This window comes from Rhipicephalus microplus, chromosome X (genome assembly GCF_043290135.1).
Source record: "Rhipicephalus microplus isolate Deutch F79 chromosome X, USDA_Rmic, whole genome shotgun sequence".
NCBI classification, from domain to species: Eukaryota; Metazoa; Arthropoda; class Arachnida; order Ixodida; family Ixodidae; genus Rhipicephalus; species Rhipicephalus microplus.
In genome coordinates, this window is record NC_134710.1 from 268,753,274 (window position 1) to 268,773,765 (window position 20,492).

The following is a 20,492-nucleotide window of genomic DNA, read 5'->3' on the forward strand; positions in this document are numbered from 1 at the left end:
TTTGCACGTTTTTAAATTTGCCAGGCATCGTGTCGCGGCGAAAGTGGTGTTTTCGGGACTGGGAAATTGTGCTTTACTAATATGCCAAAAATCCTTTTGCTTTTGAGTGCTGCTTTAGTGGGCTTGTCCCACTATATCTGTACTAAGGTATTCAGGTATAATGACAGTATATCAAAAGTTCAGCCAATATTGCATAGGAATTGTTCTTACTGATGCCATGGACTCACTTTCTCTCCTTGCATTTGTCTCCACGCAAACAGTGGCCAGCTGACGGAGTCCCTGCTGTTGGAGCTGTCCGAAAAGAATTGGAAAGTTCGCCAGGAGGCCCTCCAGAAGCTGGCAGCCATCGTGGATGAGGCCAAATTTATTTGTCCCGAGCTCGGCGACCTGCCGGGCGCGCTGCGAACGCGGTTGCTCGACTCAAACAAAAACTTGGTGTGTCCCGAAGACTGGTATATCGCATGTTTGTGTCTGTACCCAAGTGCACTGAGGTTCTCGCTTGATCTCCACAGATGCCAGTTGTTTGTTTAACCCTTTGCCTTGTCTTGCGAAGCTCGGAACATTCATGCATTACCCACGCCCAGTAGCATGAACCATGTAAAGTCCAAGGCAAAATTTCGCAGTTTTTGTTGTCAATCAAAGATTATTTCAGCCAAAAAACGCTGGATGAATCTGTTTTATTTTTGTTTTCATGTTCTTAACGCACAGAAGGTGATAACATGCCATAGAAATTTTCATATTTGCATTTAAAACTGACTGCTAAATGCACATTGTAGCTAAACTGTTATGAGCGCCTTTTTCTCACCTTGTTAATTGCACTTATAGTTTAAAAAACGGCTGACAACAAAGTCGGCAGTTTCAATATATTTTTTGAAAAATGATTTGGAGTGTTACAGTTCTAAAACATGGTCTTGGCATATTTGCACACCTTTCAAGTCTCCCGGATTGTCCGGGAGACTCCCAGATTTTAAGTTTCTTCTGTTTGTACGGTTGTCATGAAAATCTCCCGAAAATTGATCTGGCCACAATTACAAAAATGCAGGTCAATCCGCTCCAGGTTTCTCGCAAACCCACCACATTTTTTCATCGAAGAGTTGGGAGGCGTTCATTTAAACGTACAGTAGAATCTCTGTGATGCGAAACCGTGGAAGAAAAGAATTCGGGAATTTCCCATTGTTATACGGCTGTGTCCATAATTGGGCCAAAATTCTACTTTTATGAACACTTTCCCTAATCGCGGCGTGTGATATGAACTTTAGTACCGAAACCGCCGAACGATGGCCGAGAGCCGCATGCTCCGAGCTTCGGAAATGTGCGTGCAATCAGTGCTTGCACTGTCTTCTACAGTGCGCGTGGCTGTCGTTGCCACAGCCGCTGTGATCGAAACTGTGGTCGTTCTTGGCGCTCTCATGTGTGATGACAGCAACGTAACTGACAAAACTCCAAAAGTGTGCAAGCGTCCAACGCTCTTCAGTCATGGAAGCGCTGCTTTCCGCAAACTCTGTCAACAAAACCGCGGGAGATGCGATCATGGATAGCATAAAACGACTTAGTTTTAAAGGCTCGCGCGCCTCCAGCACACGTGGATTACAAAGGGAACTAGTACTATTCGCCACAATCTCCGCACACAAAACCGCGGCCACACGATAGCAATCTACTAGCTCTGTGGGAATGTGCTGCCTTTACTCTACCGCTGTGATAGCCAAAGACTTGTAAAAAGCCTAGAAGCGTTCTGGCATTCCTGTCCAAAGAATCGCCTAGCAAGCCAAACATGGACCCGTGTTTTCGCAGCAGCCAGCTGCGCCATCCCGTTTGTTCACATGTGTCCCAGGAAAACATACGAGAGTTGTTTTGACGGAAACGGATTTTGCTAGTTGTTTTTATAATGCGATGTTTTGAGAGTATTTGACCTCCCCCTTTGAGAATCTTGCCTTAGTGGGGAAATCCTGCCCTTGTGTTTGGCCACACCATGACATAAGACAGACACACTCATGTTTGCGCTTGCGAGTTGTTCCCCCCCCCTCCCGTTTTGCTTTTTGCTGTCTTTTTTTTTGGGGGGGGGGGCAATAGTTTAGCGTAACCCTTCCCCCACCCCTTGTTGCAGAAATCTCCCGGATTCAAAATCTTTGAACTTGGCAGGTATGTATTTGTATACGAGTGTAAGGTGGGCATGAAAACTGTGAAATTTTTCTGTCCAAAAAAGCCTGAATGCTTGAAAGAAAAAAAGTTGTTTTCTGTGTTATTGATTGCCTGTGCTGGTGTATAGCAGCCATCTTGGAGGATTTTTCAACTATTGCCAATTAGTATTTATTGGCAAGGTTGATTGAAATGCTAAATAGAGAGGAATTTTTTTCGTCCTTTTTGTATTTTCACTGTCCTCCACGGGCTTTTAAAGCTTTGGTTCATTACAACAAGTGCTGCTTTCTAGCTTATTGACAGTTATACATGACACTGTTGTTCGAAGTTAAAAAAAGAGTTTGCTTGACTAGCAGGGATATTATTCGTGGAATGCTTCATTTTTGGTAAATTGTTGGGAGTGATGACAAGCCTGATAAGATGAATTTTTGCAACAAAAACGGGCATCGAACTTCGGTATATGAGCGGTCAGCTGTAGGGATGGGTGAATGGTCAACTAGGCTTATTTCAACTCTGGCTGTGGATGTACTTACTATTTTCTACACTGTATTTGAGGCTATCAAAGCTCTGAACATATGCCAGTGCCTGGGTGCCGCCCTAGGTCCCCACTGTGGACCCTATGTTCGTACTCTTGCACCCGGCATGTTTGCTGCCCTGGGTGACAGCAAGGTGGGTGCCCTAAAACTTGCCTATTCTTACTTTCAAATGAGAAATTCTCATTTTGCAATCGCCGACATTTTCGCTAACTATTCACTCTTGTTATTTATCAGCTGCACTCATAAGTATCGACACACTTCAAGTACAACGCATAAGTAGACAAGTAGTAGGCATTACATTGCATGCGCTTATTCATTTGCAAAAACTTTTGCAACTTCATGGCTCAAAACAAGTCAGTCACCAGCATAGCTAAACATTGATTAATTTGAGCTTGGTTAATTTTCTGGCTGAATGTCATTGAGAGATTGCCTTCACCCAATGTGTCAGGGAGTGCTTTGTCTTTTACCAGAACATGGTTCGTGCGGCTGCACTCTCCTGCCTGAACGAGTGGTCTTCCCATGCCAGCCTGGGGAGCTTCTTTGAAAACGAGATGCTCAAAGATGCACTGAAGGCAGAAAACCCCCTGCTTCGATCAGAGGTGAGCCCCTACATTTCATGAATCAATCTAATCTTAAGCAGTTGCCATGGGGGAAAAAAGAACAATGATGTAGAGGCAGAACAGTTTAAACGCATGAGAAGATTCAAAGTTGCATTATATAGAGGGGGGTCCTGCAGATTAAGAACTGTTGACCATTTCACGACTACGAGGTAAGAACGTTGTGCAAAGATTACCAGATAAATTGTTGAAGTCATTGATCAAGCAATGCAATTAGGACGGCAAAGTTGGCCAGTTGGGTTTGGTTTATTGCAGAAAGGAGATCAGCGCAAATACAGAGACAGAAGACTCACTAATGTTCATTTCTTATTCTGTTACTCTGTTTGCACTAGTTTTCTTTCCGGTGAGCAGGGTAATTCAGGAAAAACTTTTTGGCGATAACCAAAAAATTTAAGTGGCGTATGAACGTGCAATCCAGTGACAGTTTCCTTTGAGTAGTAGTCAGCAACCTTAAATGCTATGCTGATGAGTTTGGCAAATTAATTTGCACCTTAAGGCCTTTCTGCCGAGATTTCTTGCTATGTAAAGAACTTCTGGTCTTAGTTTTTAAAATGAAGCATCGGTTCACCATCGTGAAGCTATTCAGCAAAGAAGCAGGTGGCGAGGCAAGTTGCACTGCATGGAAGCTTTTTTTTTCCTTGTCAATTTTCGCAATTACTTTGGAGTCAACATTTTTTTTGTTACTTGGATAGCGTAACAAAGGAAACCTGTCTCTGGTGACATTTTTTCCTTTACTCTTTCGAAACATGTTAACAAATTTACTTTGGCATTGTCCTTTTCTTTTTTTTTTCGACCCAAGGTTCCAATTTGCCTACTCTGCAGGTTTTTTTTTTTTTATTCTTTGGCTGGATGGCTTGTGCCTATACATGCATGAACCTCGCTCGTAAACATTGTTTGCACTTGAAAGGAAAAATGTTGTGTTCAAAAGGATGGAGCTAGAGATGCAGGTTTGTAAAAGTCTCAAGGCTAACTGTTTCTTTCACTGCTTATGTTATAATTCGGAGTTTAGAAAAGCCTTGTTGTGAGAATGTGATAAAATTTGTTTGTTGCTCTTTCACATTGACAAGAGAACCAATGAATTCAAGAAAACGAGCGAAGTTCCCGTTATAAGACAACTGTTTTCGAGCTTCGTGTGCATACAATTATATATGTCTAAAAAATTTCTGTGTGTATGTACACACACATACACAACGCTCACGAGTTCTCTTTACTGTTAATCTAGCTTGAAGCATACCACTTTGGTAGCTTCAGTTAAATTTGTTGATTGTTCGAGTGTCTGTCAAGGTCCTTCATTTTTATTTTATTTTTTGCTCCTCCTCTCTCTTTTTTTCTTTTCACTTGCTTTACAAAACGAAGGGTGGAAGTAGGCTGTCGGGAAGTGCGACACTAAGCCTGTGCTCTTCCTTTTACCCTGTCGCGCAGTTGTTTGGCTGGCTAGCAGAGCGGCTGGGTGCTAGCGACGCCAAGGGAGTGCCCGGTGCAGAGTTGGCGTCGTGCCTGCCCCACCTCTACCAGTGCCTGGAAGACCGCAGCGGGGAGGTCCGCAAGAAGGCTCAGGACTTTCTCCTGCCTTGCATGCTTCATCTTGGCTACGAGTCAATGGCACGGGCCACCTCCCAGCTTAAGGCTTCCTCCAAAACGCTAGTCATGGCGCAGCTCGACAAGGTGATGACTCTTTAGACATCCTCTGTCAGGGTTTCTGAACCACTACCTGCTTTTGAAATATTTCTATATGCAGTTTTTTTGTGTTTTACCAGCACTAAAATGCTAACTTTAGCTTTAGAGTGGATCACCGTCCACATATCTCCCACTTCTCACGCTCGAACACTACTGAGAACAGTACTACCGATTTAATTTTGAACTTGTCTCCAAAAGGCACAGTGATTGCATACTTGGCTTGGCTACAAAACTACTAAGTATACTCGGTTCAAAATCTTTCCTGTAAAATAAGGAAGCATGCTCTTCTTGTTCTGCCAGCACAGTAGCTGACACAAGCGTCCTGGTTTTTGCGTTGAACAGGCGTATGCAAGTGTTAGGTTCTGAACAACTATCGCGCTAAATGAAAGAAACATGTGCAGTAGAAAGCAAATGCTGCTGTGAATAACTCTGCCAAATTCTTTAGCCTATCCCCCCGGCATTAGGGTCAACACTTCAAACTAACTATTGGATATATATATATATATATATATATATATATATATATATATATATATATATATATATATATATATATATATATATATATATATATATATATATATATATATATAGGGATTATAGGAAGTATCACGCAGGCTCTGATAGTATAGAAAAAGGAGTAATTCACACACAACGAACGTTTCAGCACAGTTTAGTCCGACGTTTCGACCGTGGGACCGGCCTTCGTCTGGGAATACAGGGCATAAAAATCGCGCGCTTATATATGTCAATATTCGAGACCCCCCCAAAAAACACACATGCTCTTGTGTAACGAACAAGGCTCATCTGTATCAGCACAAAAACGGTTTTCAGTGATCAAAAATATATATCTATACAGCACTGTGTGATGTCACCATTTGTAAGTCATTGGCAGCTGATACGGCTTTGCGGGATACACGTGTGCATCGCGACATTACGGATGTCAAAGCTCTTTTCTTACAATAATGGTTCGCGTGTAAAATATACGCGTTGCCGATGATAAATAATTCTATTATATATATATAAGAATCGCTGTTTCTGTATACATTATCAGCACAGCGCACTCTCTGATAGAGAAGCAGACTAGCGTACACTTGTTATATTGTTGACCAATAAGCTTACGTGGAAGGAAGACACGTCAATGTGCCTGCATCTTCATTGATACCATCTGCTACAGTATTGAACTTGAATATCAGGTATGATTCCCGGAGTTCGCGATCATGGTTTGAGCGGAAACCAGATTCAAGAATGGTCGCTTTCATTTGATCGAAAGAGTGGCCCGGCATGCGAACGTGTCGTGATAGCGGTAGATGAGGGAATATATTTACATGGGATTTGTGGTTATTAAAGCGTATTCTGAATGGAGTTTCAGTATGACCAATATATTGTTTCAAACAGGCACTACATTCCAACATGTATACGGCATTATAAGTGTCGCAGTCGAAGCTACCACGAATCTTTAATTTAAAGTCCGAAGACGTGCTCGCGGCGTTTTGCGTGGTTTGCATGTGCACACACACTTTGCACCGTGGTTGCACGTGCACTTTTGACTTAACCACGGTGCAAAGTGTGTGTGCACATGCAAACCACGCAAAACGCCGCGAGCACGTCTTCGGACTTTAAATTAAAGATTCGTGGTAGCTTCGACTGCGACACTTATAATGCCGTATACATGTTGGAATGTAGTGCCTGTTTGAAACAATATATTGGTCATACTGAAACTCCATTCAGAATACGCTTTAATAACCACAAATCCCATGTAAATATATTCCCTCATCTACCGCTATCACGACACGTTCGCATGCCGGGCCACTCTTTCGATCAAATGAAAGCGACCATTCTTGAATCTGGTTTCCGCTCAAACCATGATCGCGAACTCCGGGAATCATACCTGATATTCAAGTTCAATACTGTAGCAGATGGTATCAATGAAGATGCAGGCACATTGACGTGTCTTCCTTCCACGTAAGCTTATTGGTCAACAATATAACAAGTGTACGCTAGTCTGCTTCTCTATCAGAGAGTGCGCTGTGCTGATAATGTATACAGAAACAGCGATTCTTATATATATATAATAGAATTATTTATCATCGGCAACGCGTATATTTTACACGCGAACCATTATTGTAAGAAAAGAGCTTTGACATCCGTAATGTCGCGATGCACACGTGTATCCCGCAAAGCCGTATCAGCTGCCAATGACTTACAAATGGTGACATCACACAGTGCTGTATAGATATATATTTTTGATCACTGAAAACCGTTTTTGTGCTGATACAGATGAGCCTTGTTCGTTACACAAGAGCATGTGTGTTTTTTGGGGGGGTCTCGAATATTGACATATATAAGCGCGCGATTTTTATGCCCTGTATTCCCAGACGAAGGCCGGTCCCACGGTCGAAACGTCGGACTAAACTGTGCTGAAACGTTCGTTGTGTGTGAATTACTCCTTTTTCTATATATATATATATATATATATATATATATATATATATATATATATATATATAATTTTTTTTCTGAAGTGAACAGTAAAGCCGCTACAAATCCTGCCAAGAAATCTGACAGTCATCTTGTTTTGTTGTGCGCAGGAGATAGGTGCGTTATGATGCTGGCTCATCTTGTTTTTGTAAACGCAGCCAAAAGATGGATGGTATAAAGTAATGACATTATCATATAATCGAACTCATTTATAACTAACTTGAAAGTGCCGCAATAAGTGGTTCTTACAAAAGTAGTTTGTTGTTTGTGGACTCGCCCTTAAAAACGTGCACTTTTGACTTAACCGTTCTTTTTCTTTTATGTGTATTTTTATTTAAAAGTGCTAACCCCAACTGTCACAAGTTGGGCTTTTTAACCGATGCCTGGTGTCCACTGGAGAAATCAGTCACATTACTAATGAACTCTCGCCGTAATTCTGAAGCACAGTACCGCCACGTGGAACTATTCATTCCTAGCTAGTTGTGTGCACCACGTCGCTTGCTCGACTCTTGCTGTCACATGTTGGGCCGTTCGCAGTGTAATCCGGAGTGAGACAGCTGCACATATTGCGCACTTTAATGTTTTCATTTTCTTGCGCCAAGCTACTCCAAAAACACAAAAATTGTGAAAATGGTGCCGAACTGCTTTAAAACAGCCTGAAAAACAATAATTTTGATGCCAACCTCATAAGTGGGGAAGAAAGGCAGAGTTGTGTACATACATAATTTTCCAAGCTTCGCCAGGTATACAAAAAAAATGAGGTGCACCCAAGCGTGATATTTACTTTGCACCTTTGTGGTGATGAAGTTTCGCATGGTGCTGCTGTAATCTCCTCTGGACTGTTGTAAATATGCGTGACGCAGCAAAAATGTGCTACCATTTATCGAGCGCACTGGTTCTACTAGCTAGGCTGTGTGTTCTGAATCCGCTGTGCGTAGCGCATTCCTTCGGTCACTGCAGTTTTCATGTTGACGCAACTGCATGCAATGCTTCTCCTGGATGCCCTGGCCCGTGGCTTCTCAAACGGGGTTCGTGGCTTCTCAAACTGGGTTTACCTTCATTAGCAGCTACAGTGTATGGCCGATTATAAGTAAACTCCGATTATAAGTCGACCCCCCCCCCCCCCCCCACATCTTGCAACCTCTTTTAGGCAAAAAAAAAAGTCGACTACAAATTCGGGTTCATGCTGCAATCACAGCACACCAGTAAGTCTTTAGGAAAAGGGAGTGATGCAAAGAAACATTTATTTGACCGTGAAACATGGCTTAGCACACCTCGTCGCTTGAGAGAAGGATGCAGCAGTCACGGTCATTGCTATAGTGTGAGCCACTGTTGCTGCTGGCCGTCAGAAGAAGGGGGCTGATGGTTCTGAGATGCCGCACGTGCAAAACCCTGCGCGGACCACTGGCAGTCCATACCGGGCATCGTTAATTGCTCCACTTCACTCGAAGAGCTCTGTGTGAGCTCGTTTAGCAGGATGTACATATCCTTTGCGACAGTGCATGCTTTTGTTTCTATATCATTGTAGCTAACACTCATGCTTTTGCTTCTCTGGTTGTGAACTCAATCTCGAACCACCTCCTCAATGGCAGGATATCATCCAGACTTCGGCGCGTCGCAGCGCACAGGACGATCTTGATTTTTTTGTTTTTCTCCATTCCCTCACACACTTTTCCAACACACCGAACTTCAGCCTTGCTTCAATGTTGCTTTCAGACTCTTGTGTAGAGGATTGCTTGCTGCTTCAAAGCAGCGCTGTGTTGTTGCCGATGCAGCAATGGCATCTTGGCGTAGGTTGAGCAGCTTCACAAATCATGCACACTACTGTTTGCAGGCGAGGCTACATGCAGAAATGGCGAACAGGCATGAGTGCAAAAAGACTCGAAGGCGCTTGTGGACGCATGCGTGGGGTGCATGTGACTGGTCATGTGGTTTAATTCCTCGTAAAGTGTTGCCAGCCCACACAGCTTTTACGTGCGACGCCTAGGGTGCTTCATGGGAAATCTGAATTTTTGAATTGCCTAGTCGGCAAGTGCTGTTACTAAAGCGAGAAACTAAAGCGATCAACTAAAGCAAGAAACTCATGTCATGTCTTTTGGGAAGAATAAACCTCTCGTTTTTTGCGAGTGATGCATGTAGAGTTTTTCGCAACAAACATATTTCGCATTGTTAGCGAGCGAAGGTGAGTGCCGGTGTTGCCGATATCGCCCGACAGACGTGCCGATTTTTCGGTGCTACCATTGAAACCGTGATGCCATCAGTAATGCATCATGAAAAAATACTATATCTCCAACTTGCTGACACCTCCTTCTCTAGCCACCATAGCTATACCATAGTTTCGCGATTGTCTTGGAAGACCGTAAAAATGTCCGGCTCCAGAAGCGGCGTGTGAGCATTGGGAGATGGCAGTTCCTGCAACTCTGTTGCCTTTGCAGCTGATGTTAGTCATGCGTCCAAAAGCAGTGAATAGCATTCAAACCAGTTTGAACAATGTACAGGGCCCCCTCAGAGCTTTATTCATGACTCGTGATGCGCCGGCGATCACGTGGCTCAGTTTTTATAAATGGTCATTTTTCACTGCTCCATTTTATAATCGAAACTCGTAAATGCTTGTGTAGCCCAGAGCCAGGACGTCGCAACGCCTTTAAGAGGCGTTGTGGCGACCTGGCTCTGGGCTACACAAGGTTTTAGGTGTAACTTCTCGTTTTATCGGTGTTTCGATCTGCGGCCGTTCCTCAGTGTGACTGGCATGCCTTCCTTTTTTTTTCTCTTACTCCTTTTCTTTTTTACTTCCCCCTCCTCCTCCTCCGCAAATTCGGCTTCTGCACGTTCAGGGATTTTGCATGACCAAATTGCTTTTCACCTCACGTACCTACCGAAGCGTGTCAGCGTGTTGCTTTTTGACATGGCTTCGCGCCCGCCTCCTTAAGGGAGTTGCACACCCTCTCTCTCCTTAAGGGGAGGCGGCGTCATAGAGCAACGCGATGACGCCGTGCGACGTGTATGTTTGGTCAAGCCTTGCTTGCGCTGCGCGACACGAGCGCTTTTCGAGTGTTGCAGAGCGGCGCGGGCAGATATCGTAGTTCTATCTGTTATCGGGAGTTGTGCGTCAACCGTGATGGCCTTCGGCATTAGAGAAAATAGAACTGGGCAATGTGGGCGGTGTTAATAACTCATGGTTGCGTGCATCGAGAGGCATTATCAGCTATTCGCTTGTAACTTAGTGCCATACGCACGCGCATTTATGGGCGTCCGAAGGGTGGTGCAAAGGCTGGCAGCTGCCCCTTCCTAGAATTTTGTTTAATGCTTTTGTATCCAGTACTAATAAGCTACAGAGCTTAACGCACTATCATCTACTATTGCCGGACATGCCACGGCATTTAAAGAAAGGATGCCAGTGCTGAATGCTTTTCCCTCTCCCCTGCGGACGCATCCCCCTGAAATAAGTTCTGCGGATGCCCTTGCGTGCTTTATGAGATAGCTGGTGCGGTGAAGTTTCTTGTCTCCAGCGCCGCACTCTTGAAAGCGCAGTTTAAGCATATAGAGAAACAGACGTACAAAAAAATCAAGGCAGTAATTTGCTGAATCATGTCGCTACTACATAACTGATTCTTGTGCAATCTCATACTTTTAATTTTCTACGAGTGTGATTTTTGTCTTTTTCAAATGTTTCCAGAGAACCTAGTTTTCAAAACATTTTTTAATAGATATTTTGCATGTTTGTATCAAGGGTTAGATAGATTACGTGTATGTAAATACTATGTAGTGCAGTTCATACCTGGCGAAAATCAATTCTAAAAGCTGTTTTTCTGTTACGTGTATCATAAGCTAAATAAAATATGCACTTGTGCCGCCACGGCTGCTGAAAATTTCTTTTTTCAAGCACCTAGGACGACATATTGAATGCCGGTAACTGCTCAAAAGCAAGGTTAGTCTGCTCCAAGATTGAAATTTTGCTGCTCCAAAAACTGCTCCCACTTCAGTCTCAGCTGTCTCGCCCCTGTGCCTCACCATCGCGCTATGTAATTGCGCAATGTATCTTATAGCTGTATTCAATTATCATATTTGATTGGTTTGCTCTTTGCATGTTTAATGTTGCCGAAATTATTGCATGTATACTTTTCAAGGACAACTTCTAATGCTCCTTTTCTAATGAGCACAGTGTTTAATTGTAGCATCGCTCACTGCAAGTGCCACTCGAAAATCGCGCAGGTTCGCCCTCAGCTTCCGGCCAAAGTTCCACCCAAGGGCAAGGCCACTATTCTCAGGGGTGGGAATGCCCAGGCTGCCACTTCGCCACCCCCAACGGCTGCTCAATCACAGCAGGCAACCCATCGCGTTGAATCTGTCACACCTGAGGAGGAGCAGGGTGCAGTTGGCGGAAGTGCTGGCGGTCGCCTGCTCAAAAGCAGCTCGAGGAGCAAGGTATATGGGATACACCAACTCGATGTCTGAATCAAGTAATATGACGGACCTTTGTGAGTGAAGCCAGTGCACATTTGTTAAGTAGACAAGGGAGCCGCTATAACAACACTGTGGTGGTTGTCTTTGTTCTTGTCTGCATGGGGATTTCGCACTGGCTTTCTGTTGTGGTCTGCAAATGTTGAACCTCAACGAGCCCAACTTTTCAGTATCTTGCAATGGCAGATCAGCGGGCCTGTACCGTACCAAAGGATACAGAATACCGTTCACTTTTCTCTGTACCTTGGTTATTTGCGTTTCTCATGGGGGAACCCCGACATACTCCGAAATGGCCAATGGCCAGCTTTTTAAATAGCCTTCCATGGTGTGCTATAGGTTTGCGGTTTCGTGAAAGACTGCAAAGTGTAGTGAGGTTACTGAAAGGGAGTATGGCCGCACACTCACTCGCAGCACAAAGCTTCAGGAAAAAAATATTCGTGCAGATTTCTCTAAAAGAAAGCTTCCTCACTTGACAATTCTCTTGTAGGACACTTCCCTGTAAGCATGCTGGAACATGGGTGACAGATTGCATTGATTGGTGCATGTGTGCAGTTAGAACAGCATTTTCTTTGAGAAAACCATACTTCGTGTGCTTTTGCTGTGCCCTAAAACGCTGCAGTTATTGGTATTCACTGAGGAAGCCTTGCAGGGCGTTAGATGCATATCATACGAATGGAAATAAACATTGGCACCTTGCTTGTGTAGAAGGGATAGCTCGTTTTTTTTTTTTAGAAAAATGAAGTGATGCAGCATGAATGCGCATAAGATGAATACAAAGAAGAGACTTGGCCCACACAAATGCCCAGCACTGTTAAGTCCCTTCTCTATCTTAGTTTCTTGACCATTCACCCTATATCACGTCGCATGAACAAGCATTCGCTGCTGCCCTAATTAAAAAAAATGAAGTTGCATGTGTGGATTGTTGAGGCTGCTAGAGTCCTGAGGCAGCTAGGACCTGAACGTCATCGGGGGCCACACTATGCGCACATAGTGAAACCATGAACGCACTGTGTCGAAAACGAAGAGCAAACGACACGGATACCACAGAAAACTATTTGGTAAAGTGCCCTTCATATCTAGCGTGACTCCACATGTGACGCTAACTAAAAACGCAGCTCTGCCAATGCAGAAGTAGTTCTCTTTTGTTTGTGGTTTGGAGGGGGGCGGAGCATCCGCGCATGCGCCTGCGGCAGCAAGAACGGCGGAAACGCTGGCTCGTGGGGCGCAGGCCCGCCTGCCCGCTTCGTCGGCAGCAGGGCAGCTGCGGAAGATGCATGCTCATGCCAAAATGACGATATCTGGGGCGAAATTCTGACATTGGTCGTGGCTAAAACTCGTTATATCAAGGCTGTCTCTCGCTGTTACTTAGTTACATACATATGCTTTTATGGAGTAATGGTGGGGAATAAAAAAAATCGTTATTTGTAAGTGCGTTATAAGCAGGTTTAACTGAAGTAGTTTGGCACGGCTGCACAAGATTTCTTCTGGTGAGGCTCATTAGGACGCCGGTTAAAGGTAGGGTGTCTTCCAAGATGAGACTTCCTTAGCTTTAAAGGTATTGTTGTACCAACATGATTGGCAGAATGGGTGTCGCATCTTCTATGCTTTAAACAGCATGTGTCTTAGCAGAACTCTTCCTTCATATCTTGTTGATACAAAGAATAATATTAAAGTGGTTCTGAACCGCAGCTTGTGCTTGGGGAAAAAACGCGTATAGACTTTGCTCTGAACAGCTTGACCAAATCTTGCAGTTGTGCATGTCAAGGAGAGTTCGCATGCGGAGCGTGAAGTTGCCATTTTCTCAAGCGACCCCTCTTCGAACAGAGGCCTATACTCTCGCTCTTGGGAGGGCTGTCGTACAGGAAATTTTTTATTGTACAACGGGTTTCTGCTGTTGGTCGATAGCTGGCATAAACCATGAGCGGCATTTGGATTAGAAGAGCTTCGTACCATGGGGAATCCAGGCAAAACAGTCTATAGTCTGTGAAAATTATGTAGTTACAGCAATAGCACACTATGGAATCTCACCTGGAGAGAGTGATTGTGTTCCATAATGTGCACTCAAGTTCATGAAATTGGTGTGACATAGCTTCTTTTCCCTGTTATTTCCCCCGCACAATGTAGCTTCCAGCATGCTCATCAGGACGAAAAAGAAAAAGTGTTTAAAGTGTGCAACGAATCGTTGCGACTTCGCTTCTTGTGAAAAATTCTTTCTGTGATATATTTGGGTGACAATAAACTTTGACATTAAGGTCAATCGATGATTTCATTGAAAAGTGGTTCGAAATCCTTGTGTTTACCATGAAGTGCATAAGACTTTACTAGGGGGATAGCCCATCTACAAAATACATGTCTGTGTATGCAACTCATTTAGGTCGCGAGATCACTTAGGTAGCAGGTCACGGGATCGAATCTTGGCTGCGGTGGCTGCATTTTTGATGGAGGCGAAAATGCTGTTTGACATGAAGTGCACTGGTATTTTCTGTCATTGTACATAGCAGCACTTGTGTCTTGAACCGGCAGTAAGCAAACTAGAGAACCATTAAAACATCTTCCATTGCATGTACAAGTTTGAATATCAGCTGCACCTGCAACTTTCATGCATCCTCAATTTCGCCCCGATACCCAAAACATAGATGCCCGTGAAGCCTGCAAGCTCTGGCAAGTCTTCTCGGAAGGAGGAGAATGTGGACTTGACTCCTCTTCTGTCCGTCAACGATTTGAAAGAGCAGCGGATAACCTTCGAAAGAGCCCTGAAGGTAAGCACCATCTGTGGTTATGCCGAGTGGTCGTGTCATGATTACTAAAATGGCATTTCTGCCTTGTCATTCTTTTTGTTTGGAGTGGTTGTAAAAAGTCTGAAGCCCAAGAAAGTTCTTGTTAAGTGTCGGGGTGCCACAAATAACTTGCAACGTATAATTCCGATTTGCAAAAACCACTTTGGCTGCAAGTTGAAGAACTTGCAGGAATATGAAGGAAAGAAAGCTTTGTGCTGGTGTATAGTATAGAGGATTTTATGATCTACCAGAAAAATATTTTGTTTGTGAAAGGGGTATCTTGTAAGAGTGCTGTTGCACAGAGAGAAGAGACGGTTTACATCAAAAGTTAATTGACAGTGAAACTAAGCTACAATAGTGTGACCGGGCTGTTTTTTAATCTGCTTTACCTTAAGGTGTTAATATAACCATTCATAAAATTATAATGTGGTTTGTGATAATCGCCTTGCGGCAAATATTGACACGTGCACTTTATTTATCCTTTTCATAGTGACTCCATTTTCATTGACGGGAAACGTTGCACAGGTTTTCACTCAGCACGTAATGCCTTTGCGCATCGGAACCTTCATGAATATTATTGCAGATTCTAATCGGACTGCATGTGTATTACAAATAGTACCGTGAATTATAGAACTTGGAAGTGCACCAGTGACCTAATTGGGAATTTAACGGTTCTTCAAAACATGACGACCGGGGATGTAAATCTCTTGGGGGAGCGCTTTCATAGTAGGGTTTTTCCTCGCAGCTGCTCAAGTGGAACTTCAGCACTCCACGAGAGGAGTTCTACCAGCAGCTGAAGGAGCAGATGGTGGCAGCCAACTGGGCTCCTGCTTTGGTGGCCAATTGTTTCAGTGCCGATTTCAAGATGCACATCAAGGCCATTGCCATGCTCCTCGAGGTCGGTCTTTTTCAAAGCTCGCTTCTCTTGTTCTCAGATGCTGTTGTTCCAGCTGTTTGTTGTGTTATGCTCCTTTGTAAGGACGTGGTGTGGGCGGAGGTTCGCATCTTGGCTGTTTTGTATTCATGGGAAGCGGTGTATAAAAAAATTCTCGCGTCACGAGTTTGGCACAGAGCCAACCATTAAGTGTTCATAATCGATCTAGAACGAACCTGTATAATGTAGCACCTTAGTCAGGGTAAACAACCCACCATGATGGCTTAGCGGCTAATTTATTGTGCTTCTTGGCATGAGAGTGCGGGTACAAATCCTGGTTACAGTGGCCACGTTTCAATGAATGTGAAATTAAAGGGCGCTTGTTAAGTTATCTAGGTACGTGTCAAGAAACCAGACTTCATTACTACGAAGTGCCTCATTATTATGTGGCAATTTTGTTACCCAAGAACCTAGATTTAAATTTTTTAAAGGTAGTTATACTTCATTTGCACTGAATGTTCAACCCATAAGCATACTTGCTTTTTCTTAACGTGTTAAAAAAAATAACAGTGACCATCTCACCAGCCACCATGGTCCAGTGGACGTGCTGCTCAACTGCTTTCCTGAAGGTCGCTAGGTCAAATACTGGCTAGATCAAATACTCATTGAAATGCAGGTGCGTTTCAATGGATACAAAATGCTACAGCCCTGCACTGTAGCACCTCTCGTAATCATATTGTCGTTTTAGGACATAACACCCCGCAGACAAGCATTGTAATTATTGCTGGCAGTGATAAGTGTGTACTAAAAAATCTCTTGCTTTTGGATTGAAGAGATAGTCTGCAACCAGGCCTGTTGTGTGACAGCTGGATGATCCAGTATGTGTTTGCACAGACTCCATGATTCTATATAACAATTTGAAGAGAAAGAATACTGTGGCTTTTTATTTTATTTTTCTAAACAAACCATTGTCTTGTGCGAGCAACTTATGTGGGTACACTTGTGCAGTTTCTGAGCAGTCCCGGTGGTGTGGAGGCCACCAGTGCCAATGTGGACCTGGTACTCAAGTGGCTCACTCTTCGTTTCTTTGACACCAACCCGAGTGTGCTGCTGCGAGCGTTGGAGTACCTGCAGGTGCTGTTTCCGGCGCTGTACGACGCAGGCTACAAGATGCACGACCTTGAGGCATCTTCCTTCCTGCCGTACCTGATCCTCAAGGTACCGTGATTGGCATTTCAGTAGTTGTTAATGCTAACAACCCCAATAACTGCGGCGTGGGTCGTCGGTGGGTCACAGCCTGTGCTCCTCCTATGCGGCCGCGATGTTACGAGCATGAGCCTTCTTGCTGACGCAATAACTTATTACGCATCATCGCAGAGGTATGAGTTTTGTCGCAGGAGGTTGCAGATAATTGGAGGAAACTTTTTTATGGTGTTAGATACTATTTCCCACCGGTGAGGGCACTCTGCACATAAAACGAGACCTCAAACAATGCTTGCCACAGCGAATGTGTTAACTGATCATTTTTTTTGACACAGCCCGCTATTTCTAGCACTGTTCGCACACTGCAATGCCAAGAGCAATGTTGACAATTACTTGAGTACAGTTGTAAAAAAACAGACGAACAAATGTGAAGACAACTCTCTTTTGGTTGTGCAATCATACTCGTGCAATGGATTTCCAACTTGCCTAGAACGCTGCTTTCTATAATCAAATGAAAGCTTGGCAGAGCTTCAAGGCACTGCACGTTGCTGAATGAGACTTTGTAAAACATTGGGTTTATTACCATTGCACATTGTGAAACCTCTGTAAGGTGCCATGTGGTTTGTAAAGTATGTCGTAGTACATTGTATATGCCTTGTCGCATTAATTTCCAAAAACTGTGTTTAGCAGCCAGTATTGGCAAGTCTACCGCTACCAATCACTCAACTTTTTTGTTTCCAGATTGTTTCAGATTTTTCTGTATCCATATTTTCTAAACATGCAATTTTTTGGCAATTAGTCTTTTTTGGTTTCTGCCGAACTTTTTTTAATTTTCAACATCGTCGCCAGTAAATTTCTCATGCTAAAAGACATAGATGTGGATTAAGTCCTTCATTGGCAGCAAGGATTAAGCTTCTGCCATTTTTGACTCCTTCAGGCTGGTGATCCTAAGGACACTGTGCGCAAAGGCGTGCACGATATCTTCCGGCGCATCTACAAAGTCTTCCCAGGTATCAAGGTGTTCAACTACCTCATGCAGGGTTTGTCGTCCAAGAACGCCCGCCAACGGGCAGGTGCGTACTACCACGACTCTCTTCCGTACCTCTGCTGTCCTGGAACTTGTCGCTCTTGGCTTCTCTTGTAGAAGTGTGTGTGTGTGTGCACGTGTGTGTGGGTGTGCATGCGTTTGCATGTGTGTGTGTGCGCGCGCCACGCACTTAAGAGAGGGACAGAGAAGCCCAAGTAAAAAAAAAATGGTTGTCCTTCCGTTTGTGCAGAATGCACTGGCTTAGTCAGAATCTTGTGCCCGTTCTGAAAAACGTTTTTGTTGCAGCCAGGTGGTTGAGGCTCACACTTGCGTCTCCTTTTTATCGTGCCTGTGTGAGCCACAACGATATACTGTTGGCAGAAATATGCTAGCTCATAACAAAAATGTGTGCTTGCTTCATATCTGCCACACCCAGATGTGCATGCGTGGGATTAGGCTGGTAATAAAAAAATGAAAATTGGCAATGCCTGCACATGTTTAACCTTTCTTAGTAATATATTAAGATTTTACTGCCAATTTAGCTGAAGTACAATATTGTTGCATATTGTCCTTTTCTGAGCAAAACCGCAGTGAGGAAATAAAAAAAAGCTTAGTGCTTGTATTCGCAGTTAGACGAGGTTTTTTCAACAGCTGTGCCTCTCTTCTTGTTCTCTAGAGTGCTTGGAAGAACTGGGCTTCCTTTTCGAGGTTCTCGGTCTCCCCATTTCGGAACCCACGCCTCCAATGCTGCTCAAGGAAGTGGCCAGGCACATTTCGGACAGGGACAATGCTGTGAGGAACGCGGCGCTCAATTGCGTTGTGCAGGCCTACTTCCGCGAAGACGAAAGGGTCTTCAAATACATTGGCAAGGTAGGTATATGTCAACGTCCGTTGGAAACGTATCTTGATTTGACAATATCTCATAGGGGGAAAAGAGTCGTGCTGTTTAAATAGCCTTTTTTCTTCGTTCTATTCGTCGCATGTTTCCTGCTTTGAGTCGATTTGCACAGTGTACACATGTATGCTCCTGTTCCTTCACTGATTTGATTGTGCACCATAAAAACCATAAAAAAAGTTCTGGTTATTGTTTTTGAATTCATAGATACTTGTAATTGAGTTATACTAGCGTTTGCAGCTTCACAGTACTACTCAGTCTTTGAAAGTGAACTTGTGTGCTTATCTTGGTTATAAAAGTAGAGAAATTGGATTGTGGTAGTGAACTTATATGCGAGGTTCTCTAGCCCAGAAATGCTGCTTGTTAATGTTTGCCCCATGTGATTTCCTTATAAGATTTCAACATTCTCTAAGATGAGTTTGAGGGGGCACCACCTTATAATTTTTAAAATTAATGATCGATTTTTATAGAACATGCTGAACATGTACCTAGTGCTGTTTTCAAATATGCAATTGAAACACTGCTCGGTCTTTGTGCGACTTTCTTCTATACCTGAGGGTGTTATGAAGTAAGTCAGCATATCTCAATAACTTGGAATGAGAGCTGTATGCAATTAGACAAGATAAGTTGTTCTAACCCATGAAAATGTGTCCTTTGAAGGCATATACCTTTTAGATGCTTACGAGTAAAAATTTTAATGTAGATGCTATGCTGGCTCTATGACTGACAGATCTTGGTTCATTGGGATTGCACTTTCAAAAAATGTACAGTAAAAAACTATGTATTAGGTGACACCTTCTTCTCGCACCGCAGATTTTGGCGAAACTCTCATTTTTTGCTGTGCAGGTGGTATTTAACCGTTCAAACACAATGACGTGTTGTGGTGAAACCACCTGTGCAGCTTTCGGACAAGGACAAGTCTCTGCTGGAAGAACGCATCAAGCGAGCGCCACGCTCACGCCGCTTGACTGTGTTGCCGCCCGAGGAATCCGCACATGTCAAGAACCCAACTCCTCCACGTCCACAGTCGGCTGTGTTTGCATCCGCCACCACAATGGAGCCCGATTCAGAGCTAGACGAAGTTGTGCACAGGTGGGAAGCATTTCATGGAAATTTAAGTTTGTTGCTCTTGTAAAAGGAGCACAGACATCAAATTTCCGCATGTTGGTACTTTCCTTCTATCGGTACTTTTTGACATCCTAGTAAAGATTCACGACTTAAAATGCAATGGAAGGACAAATAACTATCCCTAATATTGATCGATATGACCAGGATCGAGCACAATTCAATACTAGTAGCAGGCCTGCCAATTTCTAGTGCTGGCAGCGCAGCCTTGCGATCAGCTTCATGCTGTGCCCTAGCTGACCAAGTGATGACGGAAAGGAGTGATGTAAGGTGCCGCTGACATTTCGTCTGCGAGGTGCACACGTTCAGTTTTTTTGCTGTCACCAGCATCACCTTCATGACCATCAACAGCATCTGCAATTGATGAAAACAACGTTGAGGAATAGGGAATCTTCGCGAATCAGGTTTGCTTAGATCTTTTGCAAGGCAACGATTCGGAAAGGGGCACCATTCCAAGCAGGTATAAAAAAAGGGCCTAAGAATACATGCTTTGGCCATGCTCACTGGTACATCTCAATTAGCCGTAAGGAAATACGAAAGAATTGGGTATGAGTATGCAGCTGAGCCGCTTATATCGAAGCTAAAGGCTATGCGGAATTAGTTTGTTGTACTGTAGTAAATTAAATTCAGCTTGCCCTCACCCTCTACCGTAATTACTCGCATAATCCTCGCACTTTTTTTGC

At 43.7% G+C, this 20,492-nt stretch overlaps 1 protein-coding gene across 1 annotated transcript in view; it reads left to right on the forward strand.

Moving 5' to 3' along the window:
- LOC142775253 (cytoskeleton-associated protein 5-like) overlaps nt 1-20,492 on the forward strand; it is a 59,322-nt gene that overhangs the window by 16,643 nt on the left and 22,187 nt on the right. Inside the window, exons 10-20 of the mRNA XM_075876600.1 lie at nt 261-435; nt 2,692-2,805; nt 3,143-3,271; nt 4,712-4,954; nt 11,660-11,872; nt 14,545-14,667; nt 15,431-15,583; nt 16,568-16,777; nt 17,700-17,835; nt 18,466-18,659; nt 19,586-19,776. Coding sequence (XP_075732715.1) covers nt 261-435; nt 2,692-2,805; nt 3,143-3,271; nt 4,712-4,954; nt 11,660-11,872; nt 14,545-14,667; nt 15,431-15,583; nt 16,568-16,777; nt 17,700-17,835; nt 18,466-18,659; nt 19,586-19,776 — 1,881 coding nt within the window. The remainder of the gene's footprint in view (nt 1-260; nt 436-2,691; nt 2,806-3,142; nt 3,272-4,711; nt 4,955-11,659; nt 11,873-14,544; nt 14,668-15,430; nt 15,584-16,567; nt 16,778-17,699; nt 17,836-18,465; nt 18,660-19,585; nt 19,777-20,492) is intronic.